The sequence below is a fragment of the Danio aesculapii genome, chromosome 2, assembly GCF_903798145.1.
Source record: "Danio aesculapii chromosome 2, fDanAes4.1, whole genome shotgun sequence".
Classification (NCBI taxonomy): Eukaryota; Metazoa; Chordata; class Actinopteri; order Cypriniformes; family Danionidae; genus Danio; species Danio aesculapii.
The window spans coordinates 24820064-24833561 of record NC_079436.1 but is presented as its reverse complement, the minus strand read 5'-3'; the positions used below and the strand labels follow the sequence as shown (position 1 = coordinate 24833561).

Sequence of the window (13498 nt, the reverse complement as noted above, 5' to 3'; positions counted from 1 at the left end):
AAGACTGTCACCTTCATGTTGATCCAAAGTGGTTTATTCATGAAGGTAACACAAAAGAAAAAGATGAATTATATGATGTGAAAGACACCATTACTTCATTTTAATTCTGTATAATTAAAGGAAATGGGGACTGAGGCTGTCACTATGAAAAAGGAAGAAAACCATTTTTAAAATGTTTCACTTTCCCTGGATTAATTCATAGTTATTTTAGTAAAATGTCATTTTTGTTTTATTCTGTAAACCACTTATGAGTTTTCTACTGAATTAAAAAAAACTAATTGGCATTTAGAGCATTTTTCAAAATAAAATTACAGATGGTAAAATTATATACAATTTATATATATATATATATATATATATATATATATTGCATTTTTAGAAAGCCTAATTTTAATCTTTATGTTGTGTATAATAAAAAGTGTCTCTTAATTATTTAATAGTTATATATATTTCATAGAAATAAAAAAAAAACTAGTCTGTTTCTAAATTTTGTCAGCCTAAATATGGACAAATGCAGCTAGCGCTATACCAGTCATTACAATATTAATCAAAATATTGGAGTAATTTACATTCTCAGAACTGTATCTTGTTGTACTGTATGGTCAGAAAAAAAGAAAAGATCTAATGGGTGGCAGTTCTGTGGGTGAAAAGGACAAGTTGATGCCAAAGGTCAAAGAAGGACAAGAAGGAAACCAAACAATAACTACAAAAAAAATCCCTCACTACAAACAAGGTCTGCACAAGAGCATCTCTGAACCAAACACATTGAACCTTTAAGAGGTTTATCTACAGCAGAAAAAGAAGAGCAAACCAGTGAAACCTCTTTCTGCTAAAAACAATAAACATATGCTTTAGTTCACACAAGTTTATAAAAATGTAGAGATTAAGACTAGAACATGTTGCCTGGTGAAATTTTGAATGTACAGCCAGTGCATGTATAAACTTAAACACATTCAGTTTCAGCGAGAGTTACTTTAAAAGTAATATATTACAATCAATACATATTTGAAAAAGTAACTAAATGTGGTACTTAGTTAGTTTTTAAGGAAAGTATGCTTTAATCTGGGCTGGCATAGCTGCTTATTTGTAATAATATTTAAAAAATGTATTTTTGTAAACAGTACAGTCTTTTACATTAAAACTGAAATGTGAATGTGAAGTGAATAAACCTGAAGGAAATGTAAATTCCCATCTGTTTAACTGTCATGCTTTACTGGATTACATAAACAACCGAATGTATGGAGAGAGAAAAACTCTTCAGCAATTAATATTCAAGGTTTTCAGAACACATACAGAATGAATTACTCTTTATTTCTCTCAAAATGATGCTTTGCTATATGTATCAAGCCCAATCACCTCAATAGCTAAAACTGTCTCATTATTAAAAGGGTTTGGCAAATTCTCTGGGTTTAATCTCAGCATTAACAAAAGTGAGTTTTTCCTGATCACACCACCTTCCAATAGAGACTCTTTTTTTAGTTGTTTCTGAGAGTTTTAATGTAAAGGTCACTAGATCATTTAATAGTTTGGCCAATTTTTGTCACTATTGGATTGATGTAAAAATACTTTTTGAAGTGGTCCTTTCTGTCCCTGTCTTTAGCAAGTCATATTAACCTAATAAACATAACTGTTGTATTTATTTTTTTACATTTTTAAATAAAAAGCTGGACAGTTTAAACATCCTTTGTGAAGTGGAATATTTCAATTCAGTTCAATTCATATTTTTTTCTGTAGCACTTTTACAATGTAGATTGTGTCAAAGCAGCTTAACATAGAAGTTTTAGTAAATTGAAACTGTGTCAGTTCAGTTTTCAGAGTTGAAGTTCAGTTTAGTTCAGTTCAATGTGATTTAATTTTCACTGCTGAGAGTCCAAACACTGAAGAGCAAATCCATTGATGCTCAGCTCTACAAGTCCTTAAATAGGCAAGCCAGTGGCGACAGCAGCGAGAAACAAAACTTCAATTGATGAAAGTGAAGGAAAGAAACCAGGCTCAGTTGGGCATGACCATTTCTCTTCTGGCCAAACTACTTGTGCAGAGCTGCAATCTAGGTGCCTGAGCCTGGAGACCACTGGATATCCATCGTGGAGAAGTTGCAGGTGTGAGTTGGTCACTGGTGGGTGATCAGGCTGGCCCATGGGATCAATGTGAAGACTCGTCTGTCACTGTGGTCTTTCAGGAATCAGTCTCAAGCTCTCCGCCTCTCCATGACCACCACAGCATCAGCTTGGGATATGGCCTGGTCCAGGATTATGGATACTTTGGCATCATTTCTTCACTGATCCTGGATCGCATCAATGGCACTGCACAATCTCTAGAGGCCTCGGGATGAGTATGCCCAGGTGTTAACAGAATTTTTTTTTTAATTATTAGCGTAGCTGCTGTTAGTATTTTTAAACATGAGATGCAAAAATAAAGTGTTAAATGAAAATAGTAGTTACTGAAACAAACATGTAAAGCATATGAATATTTCTAACAAAATGTCTGGTGCAGTAAGACAAGAAGAGCCTACTCACATATATACCACATATAGGGGTATTTGTTACTAAGTAAAAGAGAACTTTTTTGAAAAAAAGTTACTCAGATTTTTTTTTTTTGTAAACAGTAATGTGTAATTTTGGTTAAGTAATCAGATAACATAAAGTTGAAGTCAGAATTATTAGCCCTCTTTGATTGTTTTTTCTTTTTCAAATATTTCCCAAATGATGTTCAAACAGAGCAAGGAAATTTTCACAGTATGTCTGATAATATTTTTTTTCCTCCGGAGAAAGTCTTAATTGTTTTATTTAGGCTAGAATAAAAGCAGTCTTTATTTTTTTTTTAACATTTTAAGGTCAAAATTATTATCCCCTTTAAGCTATATATTTTTTTCGATAGTCTACAGAATAAAACATTGATATACAATAACTTGCCTAATTACCCTGATCTGCCTAGTTAACCTAATTAACCTAGTTAAGCCTTTAAATGTAACTTTAAGCTCTATAGAAGTGTCTTCTATATACATCTAGTAAAATATTATTTACTGTCATCATAGTAAAGATAAAATAAATGAGTTATTAGAAATGAGTTAAAAGAGTTAAGAGTTATTAGAATAAAACTATTGTGTTTAGAAATGTGCTGAATTTTTTTTTTTTTGGGGGGGGGGGGGGGGGGATTAACAGGGCGGATGGGGGGGGGGTGGTAGGGCTAATAATTCAGTGGGGATAATAATTTTCACTTCAACTGTAACTCGCATTACCTGTTATGCGTTACCCCAACAGTGCTCACATTTTTACCTTTTACAAGCCACGCTTTTACTCAGCTCTGATATGACAAATGTTTCTTTTATATCTACTTATTAATTTCTGTTCGAGAATTAATTTCATTCATTCAAGAGTGACGGAGTGGTTCAGATCTAGTTAGGTGAAGTTGTACTGCGTCAATGACACGCTCCTCCTGAATGATGACGCACGCTTGGAGCAAACGCTCCTCATCCTCACAGTGCATGCGTGCAGCTCGACGGAGATCTCTGAAGAAGAGCATCCTGCGAGAAAAGACACTACTGCGAGCTCACTGGAGACGAAGGTGCCTACTGTTATTCATTTAGACAATCATAAGCCATATTTTCATACTAAAAGACATGGGAGGACTATTACCTCAAAAACACAGCAATGATTGCTGGATTTAACACGTTTATTCGAGGACCTTGATTGGTGTGAGGCATCTGAGTGGACAGGTGAGATTTCGTCGTTTTTCTTTCTCGTTGCGCAGAGGGGTTTGAATAGAAATATCATACTCTGTTTATTGGTGGGTTCGTTGCTTCATTTCAAATGTTGGCTATATTAGATGTTAAAGGGGAATTGGCATGTATGACTAAGAGGAGGTGCTTGCGCACAACCAACGCTGGATAGTAGACACCGCGCGCGCCTTCTGCTCCATTCATAAAGTCCGTATCGTAAAATCGGTTCCTGTCTGCTAAATGTCACTCACAGACGACAGCTTCACCCGCTGCTTTTACGTCATGTGACATCATCGAAGCAAGCGTCATTATTGAACGTGTCCCCAAAATAGCTTTTAGGGGATTGGGTCCAGTAGTCAGAGTTTAACGGTAGATTAACTGTGGGAAAAATACAGGTCGTTTAATATATACTTTAACTAGGCCTAAAAACAATGCTTTAGTTTTTGCTCAGGAGAAAAAAAAACGTGTAAAAATCTGCTTAAAGCAATTATGAAACATAAAACGGTGTACTGAGGAAAGCAAAAGGGTAATAAACAATTATAAAACAACAACAACAACAACTTAGTGCAGCCTGTCATTTATGAAAGAAAGGAGGTTAAATATAAAACAATACCGTTATTAAATATGGTACAATGGACATTGGTCAATTGTCAAAAAACAGCTGGAAGGCAAAATCAAACATGTGGACTATTTTTTTGAGTATGACAAAATTATTTAAAGTTATTTAAAGAAAGAGTTTTCATTAGGTTTCAAGCTATGGGACAAAATCAGTGTAAGAAATGATCATTGATCGAGATCCAAAAATACTTGAGACATATTCCTAACTTTGCTTTAGAAAGTCTCTGTGAGAAGAGCTGCGAATGGAATAAAATAGTTGTACTGTACATGTTGTCTTAAAATGCACTTACTCTTTTTGTTAAATATTCCTTTCATGCTTTTTGAGAACTTCTGCAACTTTTAAAGATCAGTGTTATTTGAATTTTATCCTAAAAGAAAAAAGAGACTCTGAACTGCTGAATTAAGTTAGAAATTCCAGTTTCGTGACAGATCAACGATATCCATATTGCCTTTATTGTCTGCAAACAATGTCTCCATTGACCTGCCGTCAAAGATTTTTTTTTTCATCATATCCCCCCCCCCCTATTTACAGTTGATGACAGATCATAAATTGCTATGTAAAGTCGAGAAATACCACTGGTTAAGAGTTTGACTATAGTGTTAATTTGGATTGATCAATTCACTTATGATACATGTTTTTGGACTGTGGAAGGAAACCAGAGAACCCAGGGGAAACCCACACAAGCATGGGAACAACATGTAAACTACAGAAACAACAGTTGGCCTGTTAAGGATTTGAACCAGTGACATTCTTACTGTGAAGCCACTCTATAGAGGTAAAGGTGGAGGAGTAGGAGTGGAAGGAGGGTTTCTTCAAGGCGAAGAAAACCGAAATCAGAAACTCTGGTTATATATAGTGAGTTAGGAATCATCTGATTGGTGAATCATGCATTAGTTAATACGGGACCAGCCGTGTTTAATCATAATCATGTGCTCCTCTCAAAATTAGTTTATATTTAAAACTTCTCTAAAAGTCTGGATTTGTATTGCTTGATTGGTTGAGCATTGTTTTTTAATAGTATAACAATCTCATACTCACACTGGTCAAATGTGTTTTAAGTAGACTAAAGCTACGGTCACACTGGGCTTTGTGTGTGCGAAATTCTGTTGTACGGCGCTGCTAAAAGGGGCGGGACTAAACAAGATAATTAGACATTTAAAAAAGCCAACGATTGCTCAATATTTAAAATTTCTGTCCAGAGAGGTCGTGTTTTAATCCTCACTTGGTCTCACGCAGTCAAGTGATGCGATTTCGCAGGTCAGAGTTCACCAAGCTTGAACTTTGCACCGCAGCGACATGCGAAACTTGACGCATGACCCTGCGTTTCCGGTCTGACGCATTGGCGTGCGTATGAATGGAAGTCTATGGGAGGAAAAGCCCCGTGTGACCGCAGCTTAAATTATATTCTAAAGTCTCACCAAAAGTTTGTTGAAAATAAGAGATTTATATGACAGCACTTAACTTTGAAAATGTAAAGCAATGGCCATAATGAGCTGCTTGCACAAACAACCTGTTTGAATCAAATCTTAGAAGTAATCATTAGAGTATCTCAGAAATAAAGATGTGACAGCTGTCACTGGGGCAGTACCTTTTTAAAAAGTACATGTTTGTACTTAAAGGTTGCCTTAAAGGTAAATAAAATGTATACTATTGTAATGTTTAGGTACTAATATGCACCTTTGTTTGTAACTTTACATTATCAATGCCCTTATAGTACAATGTGTACCTTTTGAAAAAGTACTACTCCATTGACAGCTCCTTTTTCTGAGAGAATAAAAATAATGGAAATGTGTATTTAGAAAAAATGAAAGTGTCAGGCACCACTATGGCTCAGTGGTTAGCACTGTCGCCTCACAGCAAGAAGGTGGCTGGTTTGAGTCCTGGCTGGACCAGTTGGCATTTCTGTGTGGAGTTTGCATGTTCTCTCCATGTTGGCATAGGTTACCTCTGGGTGCTCCGTTTTCCCCCACAATCCAAAGACATGCGGTATAGGTGAATTGAATAAACTAAATTGGCCGAGGGGTATGAGTGTGTGTGAATGCAAGAGTGCATGGGTGTTTCCAAGCAATGGGTTGCGAATGGAAGGGCTTCTGCTGCATAAAACATATGCCGGGATAGTTGTCGGTTCATTCTGCCGTGGCAACCTCTGATAAATAAGGGACTAAGCTGAAGGAAGATGAATGAATGATTTTTTTCGGTCACATATAAACCTATTACAAACTAACTGGGGCAAACCCCTAAAACTAAATCTGAAGTGTTTGAGAAAGTATTTTACCTTTTGATTATCCGTTAATTTGCACAATTCTTTATTTTTTCCCTCTCTCTTTTTCAGTAGCGAAACAACAACTGGTATTGTAAGAAAATGGATGATTCACCATCAAAGCATCTGCTTGGACCTAAGAAAAGAGTCAAAATCCATCCGAACACAGTGACGGTCAAATACGCCACTCATTTTCCTCAGCCTGGAGACGAGGGCTACGATGACGCTCCATCTTTCGAAGACTTCGGCTCCTTCATTGAGGGGACCTCAGATAAAAAACACCTCACCGACAGCAAGTCAGGAAGGACTTTTTTCAGTGCTCTTGACAGTCGGTCCAAACCACCTGGTGACCAAAAAGACAAAGGGGTCGGAGGTCAGCTGCAGAGCTTCGGGGAGGCCTCAGTGTTCGCTTCACGAATGACATGGGCCGCACTGTTTGGGGCAGCTCTGGCACATGGGTGTGTGGCTTTAATCACACGGCTGGCTGCTGACCGCTCTCGAGTGCCCTCACTGGAGCTCCTCTTCATCCGCTCCGTCATCCAGGTGTTGTCCATTGGGGTGGTGATTTACTATCAGGAGCCGCCCTTTGGGCCCCAAGGCTACAGACTGCGTCTTTTCTTCTACGGCGTGTGCAATGTTATTTCCATCACGTGTGCGTATACATCCTTCGCCATCGTCCCGCCAAGCAACGGCACCATCATGTGGAGGGCGACCACAACGGTCTTCAGTGCCATCCTGGCGTTTTTACTCATCGATGAACGACTAGGAATGACAGACGTGGTGACGGTGGTCAGTAGCGTCTTCGGCCTCTGCTTGGTCATGATTCCCAACATCGTAGGCGAACACATATCTCTGAGTTTCTGGAAGGAAGCTTTCGGCTACACCATGACAGTGATGGCAGGCTTAATGGCGGCCATGTCCATGATCATCTACCGCGCCATTAAAGAAAGGGTGAGCATGTGGACGGCTCTTTTCACCTTCGGCTGGACCGGGACAGTGTGGGGGGTGTCCACTATGTTCGTCCTCCAGGAGCCCATCATTCCTCTGGATGGGGAGACTTGGGGGTATCTGATCGGCATCTGCGTCTGCTCCACTGTGGCGTTCCTGGGCGTTTATTATGCCCTCAACAAGTTTCATCCGGCTCTGGTGAGCACCGTTCAGCATATGGAGATTGTTGTGGCCATGCTTCTGCAGCTCATTGTGCTCCACATGGTCCCTTCGGTCTATGACATCATTGGGGGCCTCATCATCATCATTAGTGTTGTCGTTCTGACAGCCGTAAAGCTTTATTGGGTGGGCAAGAGCAAAAGACAAGAGTATGAAGAGATCCTTGATTCACCGATAAAGTGATTCCTTATGAATCAAAGTTGTTTATTTATTTGTTTGATGATTTATTTTCTGGCTTTGAATTGACGCTACCCACTTGTGATTGAGGTTACTGTGAATGTCTGAGAAAAAAGATCTATGTAAAGTTTGTGTCTATTACTGAAGTGCCATTGTGACGTTGTCATTGACTGCTGTATTATGTGAAATCACAAAGAGGATATTGATTCTCATCGCCTATTATGAATTATCTTGTTTTGGCTAGGTTATGTTTAGTGATGTACATCCAAATAAATGTCTCTGCAATGAGAATATGAGATGATTTTTATGAATATACACATTTTCCAAACTCACGTGGTCAAGAGCGCCCCCTGTTGGTGTTTAGTGGTTATGTGACCCTCAGGAGTGAATTAACAGTATTTGGCAACGGCCTCGTTTGACTGAGTGAATCAAATCTGTTTTGGCAACAGCGATTCACACTGTTGTCTGCCAGAGCTTTTCTGTTGGTATATGATCTCATGATTTCCATTTTAATAAGGAATATTGAATAGCTTATGGTATCATGGAGTAATACTCTCCATAATTTTATTTGGAAATAAAAAAATACTTCTATTCAGAAGTAAGATGTTTATGCAAAGTGTTATATTTGTCATATTTGAGGTTAAAATCAAAGGTTAATATTTTTCAATTATTTGACAGTGCGTAGCATCACAGAGATGTAACTGGTTAAAAGATTAGTTTTCAGTCGACAGAAAAGCCAATCTTTGAGGCATGCAAAACATAGTTTTTTCACAAAATAATCATGTCAATTACAACTTTTTTGAAACAGGACTGAATTAACTTGTCTAAAATCTGAGAATGTCCCTTTTGTGTCTTAAAAATACAGAGATTATAAAATGTGCTTTCTCTTTAATAGCAGCATGTATTAATAAAATCCTGTATTCATTTAAAACTGTGCATTTCATTTAGCGTAAAGCTGTAAAAAGTGGCTTCAAGCACAACTGTTTTTTTTTTTTTTTGTAAAGTTCTATACGAAATCTCCTCAGTGTCCACTAGGGGGTAGAAAAGGACGAAATAATTACATTAAATCTGGAATAAACCTATAATTTATATTTTAATATTTTCAGAATCAGAAATGATAAAATTATTAAACATTTACTTCAAGAAGTAGTAATAGTAATAGTTGTATGGGTTCATTAAATATAGATTTGAAGTCAGAATTATTAGTGTCCCTTTGAATTTTTTTTCTTTTTTGAATATTTCCCAAATGATGTTTAACAGAGCAAGGAAATTTTCACAGTATCTGATAACATTTTTTCTTCTGGAAAAGGTCTTAGTTGTTTTATTTCAGCTAGAATAAAAGCAGTTTTATTTTTTTAAAGCCATTTTAAGGTCAAAATTATTAGCCCCTTTAAGCTATATTTCTTTTTGATTGTCTAACCATCGTTATACAATAACTTGCCTAATTACCCTACCCTGCCTAGTTAACCTAATTAACCTAGTTAAACCTTTAAATGTCACTTTAAGCTGTATAGAAGTGTCTTGAAAAATATCTAGTCAAATATTATTTACTGTCATCATGGCAAAAATTAAATAAATCAGTTATTAGAAATGAGTTATTAAAACTATTATGTTTAGAAATGTGTTGAATAAATCTCTCCGTTAAATAGAAATTGGGATAAAAATAAACAGGGGAGCTAATAATTCTGACTTCAATTATATATATATATATATATATATAGTTGAAGGTGGCCCAGTGGTTAGCACTGTCGCCTCATAGCAAGAAGGTAGCTGGTTCGAGTCCCGGCTGGACCAGTTGCCCTTTCTGTGTGGAGTTTAGATATTCTCCCTGTGTTCGCATGGGTTTCCCCCACAGTCCAAAATCATGCGCTATAGGGGAATTGAATAAACTAAATTGGCCGTAGTGTGTCTGTGAATGAGCGTGTATAGATGTTTCCCAGTGATGGGTTAGGCTAAAAGGGCATCCGCTGTGTAAAACATATGCTGGATAAATTGGCGGTTCATTCCGCTGTGGGGACCCCTGATGAATAAAGGGACTAAGCTGAAGGAAAATGAATGAAGGAATGAATATACCACTGGACCACAGATCTGACCATACAGTTCATTTTAACCAGCGCAGTATGTCATAATTAGTCTATGGTCTGTATGACATCATCTCAACACGCACAATTGTAGGCCTCCAACCAGGCCGGAATTTCATCACATAACATCACATGCAAACATTTATTGCCTCCCTTGAGAAATAAACAAGTCTGGATCAAGGACAATGACCTGTGAGAATCAGTGTTGCTGCTGCTTCAAAGAATAGCAGCGTGCTGGAGTTTACTTCTCTGACTGCTCACAGGCCTCATAAGATGCAGATGTGGCTCTCACAATATCACTCACAGGTGGACTTTTGGTTCTTTTAAAGGTTTGTTCACTGAGTTGCCAAACAAACAGTGATTTTTTGAACTTAGATAAGGAATAATAATTATTTCTGTCTGTACTGTTGCATGCTATGCATCAAAAATAAAAGATATAAAATTAACTGAATAAAATTAGGTACTTAAAAATGTATAATAAAGAGATGGGACAGGCAGTGCTGTGCATGATGCACCTTATTTTCAGGGGTGGTTCCATGTGCCCCAAATATTTAATAAATTTGATTTGATTGTTAAACTTTTATTTTATTTTATTTTATTTTATTTTATTTTATTTTATTTTATTTGTTTTGTTTTGTTTTGTTTTGTTTTGTTTTATGAATATTGTGAGTTTGCAAACTTTTCTATGGAAAAATATGTTTAATTGTTGTTTAATTTAATTTAATTTAGGGTATTATAAAATTGTCTGTAGTATATGTGTGTGAATGAGTGTGTATGGATGTTTCAAAGTGGTGGGTTGCAGCTGGAGGGGCATCCGCTGCATGGAACATATGCTGGTTGGGTTGGCGGTAATTTATTCATTTATTCACTTTCTTTTCAGCTTAGTCCCTTTATTAATCTGAGGTTGCCACAGCGGAATGAACCGCCAACTTATCCAGCATATATTTTACGCAGCGGATGCCCTTCCAGCCGCAACCCATCTCTGGAAAACAGACGGTAATTTAATTCTATTAAATTAAAATACAGATCCACCCTAAATAAATGCTTGGGTCAAATATGGACAAACCCAACACTGGATTACAACAACCCAGCATTTATGTACATACATAGTACAGGCAGTGCTAATGATGATACATTCAGATTTCATGAGTCTACTTTACAGACTTTTTATTTTATTTATTTTTATTCAGTCTCCAGATGTGGCAGATGATCTGCGGGACTCCTGAATATAATCCGAGTCTACAGCTTTATGATCCGAAGACGACAGGAGAAATGAAACAGGATGTGTAATCCTGAAGTGAGAGTTCTCATGACACATGTCTCATACCGGCACTTTTGGCTTTACAGCTTTTAATATCCACAATCTCTCATGGTCCTGAGCTCATTCTGCTCTGTTTTGTCCCTTAAAGCCAAATCTCTATGAACATCACCCACTCTCTCCGTGAGACGCCAGTAAAAGCAGAAGCTCAGTGTTGAGGAACAAGCCCTGAATGTTTGAGTCAGCGCACACTTTGTTCGATTTAAACTTGGCCTACCACATCCATTGGATGTTCCTATTTGTTTTTTGTATCTTATTTATTAAAATTTATTTATTTATTATGTTATGTATTTAATTTTTTCATCAGTTAGAAACTTTACACGTTCCTATGAGAATATTATATTTAGATATCAGACTTCATATATCAGACTTTATGCACATAATCATGAGATAAAAAGTTGAGATACACTGTCAACATTTTGAATAAAGTCTAATCTATGGGAAAGAAGAAGTTGTGACATAGATAACTAAGTAGAGTGTCAAAATATAGACCACATTTACCCGTGTTAAGTAGCATAACTTATGAGATCAAATGTTTTCATGCTTTCAATTATGAGATTCAAAGTCAACATTATGAAAAAACTAAATAAACGGGAATTAATGAAAACTTGAAATAAAATATGAAATAGAAGTCATAATTAAGGAATAACCAATTGAAATTATATGAATATGAATTGAATATGAATATGAATATGAATTATATATTATATGAATTGAATTGCTTACAAAGTAAATCAAAGTAGATTTCTTCGCAGAGTTTATATTACAACATATCAACACAACATGAGGTAATGTATGCCTTAGTAAACATTAAAACCTGTGTTTATACTATACTTTTTGGTTGTAAAAACACTGTGTCATTGTGAGTTGAAATTTAACTCCTGATCTCATTAAACACATCGTTACTACACCTGAAAAGACAACATAAGCAGCGATAAAATATTGTGATATTTGATACTTCCTCAAATATGAAGCATGACAGTTGTATGTGGCATCTTCTTAAAGAGACTCTGCCATCTTTTTATTTACCCTTTTATTAATTTCCAAACCTGTTTGAGTTTCTGTTGAGGTTCTGTTGAGCACAAAGAAAGTTATTCTGATGAATGTTGAAAAAAGCCACCATTGACTTGCATATTATTTTTTTGTTTCTATGGGTGTCAATGGCTGGTGGTTTTCAACATTTTTCAGAATATTTTATTTTGTGTTCAACAGAAGAAAGAAATAATTACAATTCAGAACTACTTGAGTGTGAGTGTATGATGAGGAAAAAGATTTTTGGGGTAAATTGTCCCTTTAAGTTCTTCTTTATAAAAAGCTGTATTGAATATACAAGGGTTGGACAATGAAACTGAAATGCCTGGTTTTAAACCACAATTATTTATTAGTATGGTGTAGGGCCTACTTTTGCAGACAATACAGCATCACTTCATCTTGGGAATGACAGATACAAGTCCTGTACAGTGGCCAGAGGAACTTTGAGCCATACTTCTTGTAGAATAGTGACCAGGTAACTACGTGATGCTGGTGGAGAAAAATGTTTCCTGACTCGCTTCTCCAAAACACCCCAAAGTGGCTCAATAATATACAGATCTGGTGACTGTGCAGGCCACGGAAGATGTTCAGTTTCATTTTCATATTCATCAAACCACTCTATCACCAGTCTGGCTGTGTGTATAGTGCATTATCATCCTGATACAAGGCACTGCCCTCAGGATACAGTGTTTGAACCATTGGATGCACATGGTCCTTTAGAATGGTTTGGTAATCCTTGGAAGTGACTTCTCCCAGAACTCTCTCGGAATTGGGGAAAACGATGAAAGTGGACTCATCAGACAACAATATGTTTCACATTGTCACATTGTCACTGGAAACAATCCAGGTTAGAATGTGGACATCCCTTTCAGATAACTTCCTCTTGCGTCCACACCCAGGTAGCAAAGAATTCTGGCCCATATTTGGCATAAAGCTGGCACAGCAGGCATTCATCCGGCAGTGGCATACAGCATGTGGGCCAAACATGGCCCAGGTTTGGCAAAGGGGGCACCATCTTTAAGGCGGCACACAATACTTGGGCCAAATGTAAAATGTAGTATTTAGCCCAGATGTTAATAATTAATATGTGGGCCATGTAAGTTTGGCCTATATTAACACATTTTAA

General features: G+C 36.8%; 1 protein-coding gene across 2 annotated transcripts; it reads left to right on the top strand.

Moving 5' to 3' along the window:
- The first annotated feature begins 3478 nt into the window (after positions 1-3478).
- slc35g2a (solute carrier family 35 member G2a) lies at positions 3479-8598 on the top strand. 2 transcript variants are annotated; one of them, XM_056466615.1, is made up of 2 exons: positions 3479-3564; positions 6670-8598. In XM_056466615.1, exon 2 carries the CDS (start codon positions 6700-6702, stop codon positions 7945-7947), a length of 1248 nt encoding a protein of 415 aa, XP_056322590.1. In that variant the 5' UTR covers positions 3479-3564; positions 6670-6699; the 3' UTR covers positions 7948-8598. The 2 variants fall into 2 exon arrangements, with proteins under 2 accessions (XP_056322590.1, XP_056322581.1); XM_056466606.1 differs by having other exon boundaries at positions 3485-3715.
- The last annotated feature ends 4900 nt before the right edge of the window (positions 8599-13498 follow it).

Bases quoted from the DNA above. Each gene is read 5' to 3' on its own strand.
- slc35g2a (XM_056466615.1), top strand. From the start codon at position 6,700: ATGGATGATTCACCATCAAAGCATCTGCTTGGACCTAAGAAAAGAGTC.